Genomic DNA, 16,894 nt, shown 5'->3' on the forward strand with positions numbered 1-16,894 from the left:
GGATTGACACCCTTCTTGGAAAGGGTGGATGAAATTTTCTCTACATCTCCCCTCTCAGCCGATCTCATCAACCGCTCATCATATTTGTTCCAGTCAGCAGTTTGCTAAAAAAAAAAAAGAAAGAAAAGAAAATGGAAGGAATATTAGATTTGTATAATCAGACAGTCATGTGCTACATAATGATCTTAAGACATGACAGGTAAAAAGTCACCGGGCTGGACAGGAATATATAGAAGTCATTGCGTAAAAAATGCCTTTCGAAGTAAACGCGATTGTGGATGCATTTACACAAAATTAAGGAATGGTATTACATCTGACTGTGCCAAGAGAATTAGCCACAGCCATTTATGTCCCTGGCAGTAGCCGAATGTCCCATCTAAGGCTATGTTCACACGCAGCTTTTTTGTTTCACATGCTTTATTATACAAATTGAAAGCTGCTTTTTACAGTACCAGCAAAAGTTACAACATCTCAAAAATCTCATGCGTACACTTATGTTTGTTCTGACAATGACAATGGAATGTGCGGTATGCAAATTGTTTGTGTTTTGTTGTTTTTTTTTTTTGTTTGGTTGTTTTTTTCCCCACACATAGAAAATCTTGATATTCAACTTTGATTTTTATCCTTTTGATATTTTTCAGTCACTGTCTATTGTCTGGTGTTTATTTTTATATGATGGTAAGGTATACATTCATACGATTAAATTAAATAACATTTTTCCACACCTATGGCAAAGAAAGTGAGAAAGTAAAAAAAAACAAAAAACACAACACTTTTTATGGTGTTTTTGGTAAATAAAATTAAACTTTAAATTGTAGACAAAGCACACATATAATCACTCAAAAAAAAAAAAAAATATAATAAGTTACATTATATATATACACACACACACACACACACACACATACATACATATATACATACATATATATATATATATACACATACATACATACATACATACATACATACATACACACACACAAACCCAAGCCAATGGTGTTATGAAAGCAGCGTTTTACTGAAAAGAGAACTGCAGAACCGCGCCCCCCCTCCCCCCAGCAAAAACAATGCGTGTGATCGTAGCCTAAGGGTGCCCTTACACATTACATACTTAACACAATTGTTCTTAATATTAAGCAAGTTGACGAGCTAACCTTAAGAAATCTGAAGTTCTCCCCGCGACCCTACTCCATTTTCTAGTCTCTCTGTCATGGCAATTCCATTATAAATATTAGGGTGTGTTTACATTGATGGGTTTTTCAGGTTTTTTTTTTTGGTTTTTTTTTTTACAGAGAGCGCTATTACTTTCTTTCCTCTTGTAATTATATCACAACATAGAAAAGGCAAGGTGACCCAGAAAAGTCTAAAATATGTGAAGATCTGTTCAAACAATCTCTTCAAATGACTGCAAGTGAATTGGCAGCTTATCTATTGCTTCATATTAACAAGATATGCTGCCAAATGATGCAACATCAAATTATAGGATTACACCCAAAATCATATTGTTGTGGGGAAAGAAACATGGAGACTTGCGAAATAGATGTCACAAGCCAACCAGAGAGGCTTCCAATGGAATGAATCATTTATTGTGATTGTTGCCTTCATCTCATGACATGAAATCAGCCATGTCCTAGCGTAAAGCTGCACAACGTTCATATGGCACATTTTATGGCCACAACACTTTGAAATCCCATTGATCCATGTTATGATGAAGAAGGAGGTCCAGGTACCGCACCGCGGTCACAATTCTTTTTGCCCTCATTCTTGGAACATTTCAAAACGGACCATTGAAAGGTGTTGTCTACCTATGGAGGCAATTTATTTTTTTCTTAAAATATATGAATTTAGCTAAAAATTATTTTAGGTCTCCTATAACCGATGTTGGACTGTCTACTGCTGGTTTCAGAATGGGTTATAACTGAGGATCCATCAGAGAGTTCATTCTTAACTTCCAATGGGAGAGTTTCTAACTTTGTTAATCTCGTTTCAGCCGATTTCTGACCACAGACCACATCAAAGTTGAATGTGCGAAGAAACAAAGACCTGGTAAAAAGTAAAACAAACTGTCCAAAAATTTTTAATGAAACTCAACTGCACATATGCAACAGAAAGCCGCCATTCCTATATTAGTAATCTGATTATGGCTGGATGTTTGTGTCTCTATGACCAGCCCTAAATAAACCAAAAGCGATCAGTTTACTTTTCAGAGTAACACAACACTCACTTCACATCTAAAAAAAGCGGCAAAAATACCTGACAGGAGATTTTCTTGCCCCACGATCAGGACTTTCTCATCGTGGCATTGGAGAGATTGTATAGCACACGAATGCAGGTTATTATCTATATATCTACATTATTTTTTTTTCCTATACCCCAAATGCTGTGTAACTCTTTACTATGAATGAAATAACTGCAATCCCATTGACAGTGATGAGATGATTTAATGAACCAGTGATGACAATCTTACAATACCGCCCTATGGCTACGTTAATAGGAGTTGCACAGATGCCTGTAGTATAGGGGTGAGGTCTGCGCAGCGGGACCACAACCTGTCATAGGTGTAACATTCCTTCACTAGACGGGTGCAAGCGCTCCATCTTAAATCTACTTTGAAGCCCTGCACAGACCATATCTAAGAGATTTGCCCTATTGGCACAACAAGAAGACGCTGTAACAGTATATACAGCTAGTCTGTTGTGGAGTACCACCCGTCACGGTATATACAGCTGGTCTGTTGCCGAATACTACTCGTCACGGTATATACAGCTGGCTTGTTGCGGAGTAATAACTGTCACGGTATATACAGCTGGTTTGTTGTGCAGTAGCACACAGAGTACCACCCATCACAGTATATACAGCTGGTCTGTTGCGGAGTACCACGTCACAATATATACAGCTGGTCTGTTGCGGAGTACCACGTCACAGTATATACAGCTGGTCTGTTGCAGAGTACCACCCGTCAAGGTAACTACAGCTGGTTTGTTGTTGAGTACCACCCATTAGAGTACCACCCGTCACAGTTTGGTGTGGAGTACCACCCGTCACAGTTTGGTGTGGAGTACCATCTCTATCTTATACATTGAAAAATTCCTTGCACTAAAGACTAGACAGTCGGTGACTAAACAACAAAGTCCTAGCACACAATAACCCATTCACATGAAGAACAATGTTCCTATAAACAGAGTTGCTAAGTTCCCCTAGAAAGTGACGATTGGTGTTACGGCACAGAACACATTTCGAACGGATTCGTACATCACTTTGAGACCAAACTTACCTTGTGCTTAGAAGAACAGGTAAACCAGGGGGTCATCCTGGTCCTCCCAAGCCTCAGCGCACAATTACCAGGCTACACAAGGTTTGCCGGTGGTCCGCCACACAGTCAGCACCTGTTCAGGTCCTGAACACACTACATCCATCTGCCCCAAATACAGTTGCCCCCCTTCCTGCCCTGAGACAGGGGAGCACAAGCAGTCAGATCCCAGTCATTTCTCGCCCTTTGTAGGACTTGGAAGTTGTTCTTGATGTTGCGTCCCCTCCTCCTCCTCAGCGGAGGAGCCCCTCGCTCTACTCTTCGAGGCTCGGCTGCTCACACAAATAGTGGATTCTCCTAAATCGCTCCCCTTGTAAACACAGCGTCTCTGGCCTTTATCCCAGGGGGAGGGTTGCTCTATTTTTTGCCTTGGAGGAGGTGAACAGCTGAGATAGTGAGGAGGATCTGTACACACATGCCCTGCATTCCCATGTACTGAGCCATCCGGCCGGCCTCATAACTCAGGGCAGGGAGCATTAGAATAACAATTACAGCATTGACACCGGGCTTTGCAATTCTTTGGCTAAATGTCCCCCTGTCACTGACAAATAATGATGACAGCTCTGGAACTTCCTCCGGCATCACAAGACAAAAAGTACATTTTTTGTCTTAGAAATACAAATATAGATCACTTATGCCATTTACAGCGTGACGCAACAAGTCATCTGACAGCAAGCAAATCATCAGAAAAAAAAATAAATATTTAAAAAAAAAAAAATTAGGGCTCTGGGTTCACAGTGGAAAATAAACTCAATTCCTGTTTATGCCATTAGATAAAATCCGTATTTTATTAACATGCACAATTTGAGGTACAATTCATCCATCACACGGCGCCTCGTCTTTATTGATGGGAGGTCACAACTCAGTCTGGGCTTATTTGCATTGACAAAAGCTGAATTCTAATTCCAGGGGGAACAGGGGCACAACCACTGGAGAGAAACAAGACCATCACTGGGCAGACTGGGATCAGCCAACCGGGATGTTTCATACTGCGCCCAGAACAATACCATTAGGCACTGAGCACTGTACCCGCCATTTCCAGTCAGTCAGGAGTTGGATGGAAAACATATTATTATAGCACCATTTATTCCATGGCGCTTTTTAAGTGAAAGCGGGTATACGTACAACAATCATTAACAGTACAAAACAGACTGGTACAGGAGGAGAGAGGTCCCTGCCCGCGAGGGCTCACAGTCTACAGGGAATGGGTGATGGTACAATAGGTGAGGACAGAGCTGGTTGCGCAGTGGTGTACTGGACTGAGGGTTATTGTAGGTTGTAGGCTTGTTGGAAGAGATGGGTCTTCAGGTTCCTCTTGAAGCTTTCCACGGTAGGGGAGAGTCTGATATGCTGAGGTAGAGCGTTCCAGAGTATGGGGGAGGCACGGGAGAAAACTTGTACACGATTGTGGGAAGAGGAGATAAGAGGAGTAGAGAAGGAGGAGATCTTGTGAGGATCTGAGATTGCTTGCAGGTAGGTACCGGGAGACTGTCACAGATGTAAGGAGGAGACAGGTTGTGGATGGCTTTGTATGTCATGGCTAGTGTTTTGAACTAGAGTCGTTGGGCGATGGGAAGCCAGTGAAGGGATTGGCAGAGTGGTGAGGTTGGGGAATAGCGAGGGGAGGGGTGGATTAAGCGGGCCGCAGAGTTTAGGATAGATTGGAGGGGTGCAAGAGAGAGTGTTGGAAGGGAGGATTTGGGGAGGATTTGTCAAGATGAACGTTTATGCTAGTGTAAAAAAATACATAAAATAAGAAAAATTGTCGTAATTTCCACCACATGCTTCCTGATCAAATTCGCTATTTATATATTCCTAAGAGTCACAAAAATAAAATTCACCCCTCCAAAGAGCAAGGAAAATTTTGCAATATTTTCGGACATAGCTTGACAGACTTGTTGGCCATGCCTTGTTCTAGAAGATCCGCACCACCTTCAATCTTTGCTGAGTATGGTACAGAAATTGAAAACTTTGAACAATTATCTACTTTTTGGGAGGGTTTTCAAAAATTTCCGATTTCAAGAGCACAATTTACACCCAAATTGGAGTAAATGCGGGCTTCTACCTTGAAGTGAAAGCCCAACATCATTTTATGGATGCTAAATGGTAACTTCTTCATATGCTCATTTATGCTCAAAACTCAAGAAAATGTAAGCAAAGTGTTAAAAAGAAAAATTAAAAAAACAAAACAAAAAACGGTGGGGTTTCTATCAAATTTAGTTATTGCCCTACTCCAAAGATCAGTTCTTTATCTTGGCTTATACTGACATGCAATGTCTCAGTGGTGGCTCAATCTTGGAGAGTAATTGTGACGCCCTGGACTAGCCAGGTAGTCACAGGTAGGCCCTTACACAAACACCTCTCCCCCTAATAAGGTGACAGCAGCCAACCTACAAAAACCTTGTCACCTCCCTCAAGGTTTGATGTTCACACCAGGGGGGCAGAGCCAGGCGGTTGGCCACGCCCACCGAGGAGTACACAGACCCTGAGGCAGGAGAAACGTGTAGATTAGTTTTGACAGTGGAGTGGAGTGGAGTTCAAGTGCAGACCGACCTGTGTCCAGGTCTGCCACAGGCTAACAACACCAGGTGTTTGGGTTGGAGCCCAGTCACCTCTGGTAAGGAGGCAGACGGTGGTGGCCGCCTGCAGGAGCTGGGACTACAGCTAGTGGAACCGTAAGGACCGGGGACGGGTGGTGGCCCGCCGGAACCGAACCGGGGAACAGATTGTAAACCCGAGCACCAGGAGGGGTACTCAGACCCAGTACGAGGCCCAGAAGCCACTGGACCGAGTCGAATTCACTGATTGGGGTCTGGAATTTAGGTCCTTTCCCACCCAAGACCCGACTGAAGGCAACAGCCCAACCATAGGGATAGAAAGCCACCATCCAGGCATAGAGATTCCACGGGCCAGCGTCTGCAGGCAAATGGGCTCTTCTGGCACACACAAAGCTGGGGAGCGGACTACTGTTGCTCAGGCATAGGAGACATCATTCCATTAAAAGCGAGATGCAGGAGAAAGGCGGAAACCACCAACCTGAAAAGGGGAGAAGCGCAGCCGGCTGCGGGCATCGTCCACCATCTTGTTTGGTTTACCAGAGACTCCAGTGTGTCTGTCATAGTGAGTACAACAGTGCCCTCGGGCCGCGTGCAGCACTGCCCCGCACCGCCACACACTCCCCTAGCCTCGCATCCCACGGGTCCCGGGACCATCACCCCCTACCCACGGAGGGGTTAACACCAGGCTGCGCAACACAGTCCCCGGGAGCCTAGTTAATGGCAGCGGTGGTGCCCATCTATTCACCACAACCCGTGGGTGGCGTCACAAACTTAAAAAACCCCAAACAACCGCGGCCCCGGCCGTGGACCACCCCACCGTGCATCGCCAGCAACCTCCCTTCAGAGCGACGTGACCCCCGGGTCCGTGAGGAGCTCGAGCCACCCACCGACGAGCACGGATCTGAGCGGCTCGGCAGCCGGCCAAGCCCCGGGGAGGTACATAATCATAAGGCCTAGAACACACGGCGAATAAAACGGAGAGAGTGAAATGCAATAAAATAAATAAATCACACCACACAGTCCACGCGGACCCATGTTACTCTATGGAGGTCGCTCCCATTAGCAATTTTATTTTTCTGCCCCAATTAGACCGAGAAAACAATCACAGCATGCTGCGGGTAGAATCAGATTCATTTTCACTCGCACCCATACAAGTCTATGGGTGCAAGAGAAACATCGCACTGCACTTGCATGACACCTGAGTGCAGTCAGATATAAGAATCAGCTGATAATTGAGGAGATAGGGAGATTAGTCACTCCCTCTCCTCCGCAGCTGTGATCCAATTGCAGGATCACATCACAGTATAATGACACTCAGCTCACACTCGCAGCAGAGCGGGACCCGAGTATCATGCGATGCCGTCACAGTAATGCCCGTGTGTCCTTAGCCTAACTTCCTTTTTAGATAAGCCACCATTCCAGCTCCACTACTCCGGTAGTTTAGCTTCCCTTGCATCAATGATATGGTGACCATCAATTACATGGCCATCAATCAGGGTGAAGAGGGTCCTAGGCTGGGTTCGCCCTGCATCAGCATTCCTTAAAGGGAATCTGTCACCAAGTTTTAGCTTCTCCATCTGACGACGTGGAACAAAACGATTATGGCAGTGTCACTTACTGGGCTTCTTGTTTTAGCTTTGGATAAAATCCTTGTATTATCTGCTTCAGATCTACCAAGTTCTCTGAATGCTCAGCTCTGTAGAATCCCACCAACAGCACTGATTGACAACTGTGAAAACTGTGTATAGGCAGAAAGCTGGAAATCAGGTAGGCTTCAGGCTATACAGAGCTCATGAATATGGAGGATTACATGGTAGCAAGTTTATTATTCCTCTAGTGATAATCTCCTGCAGACTAAATAGTGATTTTATCAAAACTACAGAAAGCATCTCAGTAAAGCTGGGTTCACACTAAGCGACAGCTAAGTGACACATCAGTGGACTCTGCGTCTCTGCCCCTACATTATACTGATTTAAGATTAGGTAGTAAACACATGGTGACAGAATTCCTTTATAACACCAAAGTATTGGCCTAGGTCCATCACATCAAAGACCCCAACAGCTACTAATGGACCTTCCTGACTTTAGGTGGGTTCCTTTTTCAGGTCGTCTGTCATTTTACTGCAAAAAATTATCACTGAGTGTCACACAAAGTGAGAGCAACGATGCAGCTGTGAACATCAGTTATTTTGTACCATAAAAATGAACCTCCATGACTGGAGAAAACGTCAATGTCCAGTGATTTACAGGAGAGGCCACGAGATCAGCCATTGTGATACATAAAAGGAAGTCTGTGGAAAATCTCCCCCGACATTACAGCCTTTATCTTATATACTGCATATCTCCAACTACCGGAAACAGTTATTCATCTTATTCAGAATTCCCCATTTGAAAAATAATTCCTCCTCCAGATGTATTTGTACATGGGAGCTCACTTCTTATTTATAGTGACGTTTCGGCAGCCTTTATCAGCCACAAATCCAGAACGTAGAGCAGGGGGCCCCAACCAGTGGCTCAGGAGCCACACGTGGTTCGGGGGCCCATGATGTGTGGCTGTCTGCATTGCACCTGGTCTAGCAAACGGCTATGAAGAGCAGGTCTCCAGATGGTCAATGTGAGTAGCCCAGAACAGAAGAGCAGATCAGGATGCCCATATACTCGCCAAGGGGGTTTAGTGATAATTTAAGAATTTTAAACTGGAGACAGGATGATACTACCTTTCAGAGCAGATGCTTAGAGATTGTGACAGTGTGGTGAAAGTGCCTGATGGGGGTATTGTGGGAGCAGTCGGATCTTGGTATACTGCCTTGGTGTGATTGTGATTTCAGTGGAAAAAGCTTTGGCTGTCATTATACTGGTAAAGGGGGCTCTGGGTGTCACTAATGTGAGGAGAGCGAGAGCTGGACGGGGTTGCGCAGCCCTCTGCTGGGGCTCGTGTGGCGCCCCTGACCCGGTCAGGCGCCACTGAGTACTGCACCCATGCTGGGACAGTACTTCCAGGTAATCCTAAGGGCCAGAACGAGGTGTGTACGCACAGACACATAGCAACCAGTTCTCCCACACCAGTAGATGGGACCCTTGGGAAGGCACCAGAGGGGGCTAGCCTTCAAATCTTGTCAAGAGGTGGAGCGGAGGGGCTGGAAGCTAGAGGGTAGAGGTTGTCAAGAAAGTAAGGGAGCCAGTCTGGTGGTGGAGCACGGTGGTCGTGAGGTGGACACTAGTCAGACCCTGCACGGGGTAGTAACGGTTAGCGGGGGAGAACAGTCACCTGGGAGTCAAGAGACAGATGTTCCTGGTGACTAGGCACGTACGGGGGGTACAGGTCCCTAGAGCAGACTCCAATCTGCTAAACCTGCTTGTGAGGGGGAACTACAAGTACCTCACCAACCTGACAGAGTCCGAGCCTCAGCAGCAACGCAGGGACCCATAAGGGGACAGAGCTTGGAGCCATCTCACTTGTTCTACGCTGCCGGCAAACAGGCCGAACACAGGGGAGAAAAGGCAGTAGCGACTCCTTGGATAGACCCCCTTGGAACTCCAGGTCAGGGGGTTATCCGAACACAGAGTGCTAGGAAGGCGAGCTAACAGCCAGGTTACCCTCAGACTGGCCCGAAGGAGCCCCTGGTCCTACCTGGTTTAATCACAGCAACGCCCGGGTGAGCTCACAGCAACATCAGAGTGAGTAAGAACCAGTTAAAAGACTTCTGGACTCAGCCTGTGTTATTCCAGGACACGCTACTCTGTTCACCAGAGCCCCTGGGGCCTGCCTCACTCACGGGAGGCTACATCAGCTGACTGCAGACCCCATCAGCCCCAGACGCTTGTAATCCTGCAGTGTCGGTCATTCACATCCCTGACCGCAAGCCGTGAGTGGCGTCACGACATATAGAAACTGATATTACCTGTTCGCCATATTTAACAAGCTTTGTGGCGTCCCTGAAGAGGATCAGCATCCCTGGGGGTGTCACACTTGCGGCCCTCTGCCAGAGCTGGACGTGGTTCTCAAAGTCAGAAAGGCTTGGGACCACTGACATATAGTATAACAAAAATAGACAATTATACACATGCCATTCTTTTCAATACACTGGTCCATACACCATGCGATTATCTCTTTCCCCATGTTGAGTACACCACACCCCCTTTATCTACATAGTGATGTAACATTACAGAACTGCCTCATCTCATCACTGTAGGACTCCGTAATCTTTTGCACATAGCGTAATAGTCTGTGGCAGCCATTAGTCATCACAACAAAGACTAGTGCCAAAGCAAAATTAAATCTTCCAAACCCTTTACATGAGTTTTCTAAGAAGGTCTAGATTCTGGAGAACCAAGCCAATAAATAGTGTGCATACTGTAATGTTCTACTTTAGGCAGTCACACTGCCTCTTCAGCATCATTGCACCTGCCCACCGTGCGAAGTGCCACGTTTAGTCATGATTTTGTCCACAGAACCAGTGCCTCTTCTCTTTCAGATTGAAAACGTATTACCCTCGTATTAAGCATATACTGATACAGGACACGTCTGAGGTCAGGCTTCAGTCACTGCTGCCAAATTAGGGTACCTTCACACTTTAGCGATGCAGCAGCGATCAGACCAGCGATCTGACCTGGTCAGGATCGCTGCTGCATCGCTACATGGTCGCTGGTGAGCTGTCAAACAGGCAGATCTCACCAGCGACCAGTGAACAGCCCCCAGCCAGCAGCGACGTGCAAGCGACGCTGCGCTTGCACGGAGCCGGCGTCTGGAAGCTGCGGACACTGGTAACTAAGGTAAACATCGGGTATGGTTACCCGATGTTTACATTAGTTACCAGCGCACACCGCTTAGCTGTGTGTGCAGGGAGCAGGGAGCCGCGCACACTGAGCGCTGGCTCCTTGCTCTCCTAACTACAGTACACATCGGGTTAATTAACCCGATGTGTACAGCAGCTACATGTGCAGAGAGCCGGAGCCGGCAGCACAGGCAGCGTGAGAGCTGCGGAGGCTGGTAACTAAGGTAAATATCGGGTAACCACCTTGGTTACCCGATGTTTATCTTAGTTACCAGCCTCCGCAGCTGCCAGACGCCGGCTCCTGCTCCCTGCTCGCTTCATTTGTCGCTCTCTCGCTGTCACACACAGCGATCTGTGTGTCACAGCGGGAGAGCGCCTTTGAAGAAAACGAACCAGGGCTGTGTGTAACGAGCAGCGATCTCGCAGCAGGGGCCAGATCGCTGCTCATTGTCACACACAGCGAGATCGCTAATGAGGTCACTGCTGCGTCACAAAAAGCGTGACTCAGCAGCGATCTCGGCAGCGAGCTCGCTGTGTGTGAAGCACCCCTTACATCTCAAATCATTGGTTACCAGCAGAGGGGCAACATTACTACTGGCCAAACTACAAAAGGTCTTAAATGAAATAATATTGGCTGAACCGTCTGATGTGTATAGGGGCCTCCCGACTTTATCCCACCAAATGAGCACCACATTCTTTTGTTCTTCAGGCAGATATCAGATATCACACTATCAGATAAGTATGGCAGCGACTTGCAGAGCTTTTACACTGGACGATTATCATGAATGAGCAGAACTTGGTGCTGAGAACAATTAGATTTTATGAGCCAGAACCATTGTATTTATTGATTGTTCTGTGGTCGGCCAGTTTAAAAACCAGTCTATTAAACAAACAGACGCTCATCGGCATCTAGGAAGCTGATTGGTGGTCGGTTAACTGTGTAAATGTGCCATTAGGCAAAATTCAGACGCCCATGTAACAGTCCATGGATAATGAAGCATGGACCAGACATGGGACTCTTTACTCAAATATCACAGGATATGAGACAGTCCACCTCAGGTCAGGAGACCCTCTGCCAGTCCAAGCTTCACAGTTTGTACATGGACCATGATATACAAACTTCTGAATTTGGCATTATGTACACATTCACACTGGGACAAGTGTTCAGTTGTATGGGGGGAGTCGAGAGAGATCGCTGTTGGATGAACGGGCATACAGGGGAATTGGGAGAGTGGATGGCGATGCAGCCGCTTTCACACTGCGTTATTTACCTACATTCACTGGTCCCGTCAATGTTTCTGTCTGAATTCCCCCGCAAAACTGGTATCGGATGCATGCGCCGATGGAGCCATTGACTGTACTGGTGCAGACTGAGTCTGCGTGTGCTCTGTGTGTGTTGCACCATTTTCGGGCGTGTACGCTTTCTGCAGACGGACACCCAGACGTAGTAGACTGTATCTGGGTGTCCACCTGTAGAATGCGTATACGCACGAAAATGGTGCAACACACACAGAGCACACAGTGACGCCGTCTGCACCAGTACATTCAATGGCCCCGTCGGCGCATGCGTCCAAAACTCATTTTGCAGGGGGATGGGACGGAGGTTCCAAGGGGACCAGTGAACATAGCTAATAGCGCATGAACTAAGGTGTATGGGCAACTTAAAAGTATTTCCCTACGGTCTATATCCACTGCTACTTCCACAGTTGCAAAAACATGTTAATGCAGAAATATTGTGGACGCAGCATCTTCCAAGTTTCAAAGCAGATTTTGCAGTGTGAGAATGAGATTTCATCATACAGTTTCACAGCACTGTCTTCACTCAGAATATAAGCCAGGTGTATGCCCATGGAGTAGAAAAAAAGCAGAAGGGGGGGAAACAAAAAAAAAAAAAAAAAAATAAGAAGAACAATACGGTGACCCCATTTATGGAGGAGCAAAAAAAAAAAAAAAAAAAAAAAACAGGTAAAAAGCTCTGCTCACCTAGGGGCTTGTATGGTGCCCCTGCTGTATGAAATTGTATCTGCTGCTGCCGCCTCGTGGCTGGGGGGCCCTAAAGGAAAAAAAAAAAAAAAGTCTCTTGCTGCAAGGTAGATCAATGAGGGTGCTTTTATTTAGACAAAGCCTTTTTTATGACTTGAAATAGATGTCAGTACAACATTTAAGAAACTTCTATATGCGCAGATTCTCTCTAAAGTGCTTTTATTCGCTATAAAGCGTATATACCCATGGAAACATACCCTAAATTAACAAGCATGTACCCAAATTTTGTATACATGTTACAAAGTGAATGCGACATTTTTACATTTTGCTTGCAACTACTGAAACGTTCCATATCTGAGCCCCAGAGAGAAGCGATAGAGCATTTTACCAGCCTGATTTTGGCTGCAGTAAGACGCCAGAAAATGCCTTTCAGGGGATACAAGAAAGAAATGAAAGGATCTAGTGACAGGAACGAGCGACGAGCTGCGAATACCAAGTACGTAATGTACATGAATATTAATGATTTCCCTCCACCACTGCAATGCTGGACAATAACTTCACTTCTTTTTAGTTTACAAAAATATTATTTCCATTCAGCAAGCGTGAGAAAAATGGAAGCTGGGGCCTGACGTCTGGCTACGAGATCAGGCTGCCCCCGATGAATGGACATTGTGCAGCAGGGGAAGCGGACAAGTGAATAGAAACGAGCGGGAAAACTAGTCTGCCAATCGCCCTCCCCCCTCCCAAAAACTCTGCGCTAGAACAATAGCTCATTACATGGTCTGGTAAAAAAAATAAAAATCAGATTAAAAAGCCAGGAAACCGCAGAAGCATTTCCCATGGCCCCAGTAGGGCCTGTTCTATATGTCCACACAGAAAGGAGCAGACCAAGGAACTTCTGTAATGGAAACATCACTTCGTAGATAAAATACTTTGTAAAACAGTTTCAGAAATGGTATCAGAGAGGAACAAAGCAGGGTCAGATCAAGTGTGTGTGTGTGTGTGTGTGTGTGTGTGTGTGTGTGTGTGTGTGTGTGTGTGTCAAATCACAGCCCCCAATTGATTCCAAGGACAAGGGACTTAGAAGAATCAGTTGCAAAAATACTCACCCCCTTGGTATTTTGGAGGTTTTGTTACCACACAACCAGGAATTTCAGTTTGATGTTTGAAGGGGGGGGGGGGGGTGTTAGCATTTGTATCAGTAGGCATGTATAAGAACATACAAAAAGCCAGCACCAAATGTGCACTACTGCACTAAACATTCCAAACTGTACTTATTATAAAAAAAAATTTGAGATTTTTGGCAAAAAATTGCAATTTCTTGAGCTGCTTCGCCACGTCACGGCAAATCTCATTTGAAGCAGTCCTACACTAAAATATTTTTATAAAATGTGCCATACGGCCTCACATATGAATAGTAGAACTGCTCTTAGCAGCACTCACCTGGTCTATTTCAATCCCGTACCCATGACTGAGTCATGGCTGTGGGCGGGACAGGTCCAAGCAAATGCTGCATGAAGTAAATAGCCTGTGGACAAAGCCTGATGACTTAATGTGAACAGTCACCAACCGCCAAAATCCAGACAGATGGAATACATCCCAAATTGGGGTGCATAGCAAGGTGGAGGTCAACCACCGACCAATTCAATGAAGAAAAAACAAAAAGCCAGCACCAAATGTATTCCATCTGTCTGGATTTTGGCGGTTGGTGACTGTTCACATTAAGTCATCAGGCTTTGTCCACAGGCTATTTACTTCATGCAGCATTTGCTTGGACCTGTCCCGCCCACAGCCATGACTCAGTCATGGGTACGGGATTGAAATAGACCAGGTGAGTGCTGCTAAGAGCAGTTCTACTATTCATATGTGAGGCCGTATGGCACATTTTATAAAAATATTTTAGTGTAGGACTGCTTCAAATGAGATTTGCCGTGACGTGGCGAAGCAGCTCAAGAAAGTGCAATTTTTTGCCAAAAATCTCAAAAAATTTTTTATAATAAGTACAGTTTGGAATGTTTAGTGCTGTAGTGCACATTTGGTGCTGGCTTTTTGTTTTTTCTTCAATGTATAAGAACATGCCTACAACTGTGAACATTTGGTTTTCTTTTTATAGTGGAGCAAACAAGAAATAGGATAAACAACTGAAAACTGTAGTGTGCATAAGTATTCACTCCCTAAAGTCAGTACTTTGTAGAGCCTCCTTTTGTGGCAATTACAGCTGCTGGTCACTTTGGATAGGTCTCTGAGTTTTCCACACCTTGCCATGAGGATTTTGTGCCCATTTCTCAAGGCAAAACTGCTCCAGCGCCTTCTAGTTAGATGGTTTCCTCTGGTGAGCAGCAATCTTCAACTCTGACCGCAAATTCGCAATTGGATTAAGGTCTGGGCTTTGACTATAGGCCACTCCAATACATTTACATGTTTCCCTATGGCTATGTGTCCACGGTAGAATGTACCTGCAGATTTTTCTGCATGAAAATCCGCGACTTTCGCGGCAAATCCGCACCCGCGGATTTGCCGCGGATTTACCGCGGATTTTGATGCGGATTTTTTTTTTCCCCATTCTATACCCAAAATCCGCACCAAATCTGCAACAAACAATTGACATGCTGCAGATTTTTCCAGATCAAAATCCGCGGCAAATCCGCAGCGGAAAAATCCGCAGCGGAAAAATCCGCAGCATGGACACAGCATTTCCAAAATGCCATTGAAATGGCTTGGAAGTGCCGCTGCTGCAGATTTTCGGGAAATCCGCGGCAAATCCGCGGTAAATCCGCAGCGTGGGCACATAGCCTATAAACCACTAGAGTGTTGCTTTAGCAGTATACTTTGGGTCATTGTCTTGTTGGAAGGTGAACCTCTGTCCCAGTCTCAAATCACTGACAGACAAAACAGGTTTTGCTCAAAATATCCCCGTTTTTCAAACCATCAATCTTCCCTTCGGCTCTGTCCATTTTCGCTGTCCCCGCTGCTGAAAAACATCCCCATAGCATGATGCTGCCACCACCATGCGTCACTGTGGTGATGGTGTTCTTGGGGTAATGAGCGGTGTTAGTTTGGCGCCAGACATAGCGTTTACCTTGGTGACCAAAAAGCTTAATTTTAGTCTCATCTGACCACAGCACCTGCATCCATACATTTGAGGCGTGTCTTTTGCAAAATCAAAACAAGGCTTCCAATTTTTTGGCAGAAAGTGAACGCTTTCTCTGGCCATTCTTCCATAAAGGCCAGATTTATAGAATGTACAGCTTACTGTGGTGTTCTGGACTGATACTCCAGTCTCTACTTGTGAACTCTGCAGCTTCTATAGGGTTCCGTTTTGTCTCTGTGTTGTCTGATTAATGCCCTCCTTGCCTGGGCTGAGAGTTTTTGTGGGAACCCTCTCTTGGCAGATTTCTGGTGGTACCATCTTTTTTCATTTGATGACAACACATTTGATGGTGCTCCGGGGGATTAGAGATTGGGATATATTTTTTATTTTTAGAACCCACCCCTGACTTGTAGTTCTCACCACTTTCCCTCTGACTTGTTTAGAGATCTCCTTTATCTTCATGGTGTTTGGTTAGTGGAGTCTTTTGCTTAACCCCTTCACCCCCGGGCGATTTTCAGTATAAGTTTTTTGGGGGTTTTTGTTGCTCCCCTTCTTTTGAGAGCCGTAACCTTTTTATTTTTCCATCAATCTTGACATATAAGGGCTTGTTTTTTTGCGGGACGAGCTGTACTTTTAAATGAAACCATAAGTTTTACCATATAGTGTACTTGAAAACAGCAAAAAAAAAAAAAATGCGGTCGCACAATAGTTTTTGGGATATTTTATTCACCATGTTCACTATGATAAAACTGATGTGTTAATGTGATGTCTCAGGTCAGTACGCATATGCAGACACCAAATACTGTATGTATAGCTGTAAGGGTTTAATTTTAATTTTTGTCCAAAAAAAGAAAAAAAAAAAAAAAAGTGGTGCACTTTCTGCGCCATTTTCCGAAACTCGTAGCATTCTCATTTTTCAGGAACTATGGCTCAGTGACTGCTTATTTTTCGCGTCTCGAGCTGACGCTTTTAACAATGCTATTTTTGCACAGATGCTACATTTTGATCACCTGTTATTGCATTTTGTGTAAAATTTGCGGCGACCAAAAAAAGTGATTTTGGGGTTTGGAATTTTTTTGCCGCTACACCGTTTACCGATCAGATAAATTGATTTTATATTTTGATAGATCGGGCATTTCTGACTGCCAAATGTGGGTATATTTTTAAATTTTTTT

General features: G+C 45.1%; 1 protein-coding gene across 4 annotated transcripts in view; it reads right to left on the minus strand.

The window, feature by feature from the left end:
- Positions 1-16,894, minus strand: part of UACA (uveal autoantigen with coiled-coil domains and ankyrin repeats) — a 143,999-nt gene that overhangs the window by 38,639 nt on the left and 88,466 nt on the right. For 3 of the 4 annotated variants that reach the window (XM_075346087.1, XM_075346085.1, XM_075346089.1), the window contains exon 2: positions 1-104. This exon is cut by the window's left edge and continues 30 nt beyond it. In XM_075346087.1, the coding sequence (XP_075202202.1) occupies positions 1-104 (104 nt within the window). Of the gene's footprint in view, positions 105-3,277; positions 3,636-16,894 lie in introns of those variants that run through there. The other variant, XM_075346088.1, reaches the window with a different exon arrangement.

This window comes from Anomaloglossus baeobatrachus, chromosome 4 (genome assembly GCF_048569485.1).
Source record: "Anomaloglossus baeobatrachus isolate aAnoBae1 chromosome 4, aAnoBae1.hap1, whole genome shotgun sequence".
Taxonomy (NCBI): Eukaryota; Metazoa; Chordata; class Amphibia; order Anura; family Aromobatidae; genus Anomaloglossus; species Anomaloglossus baeobatrachus.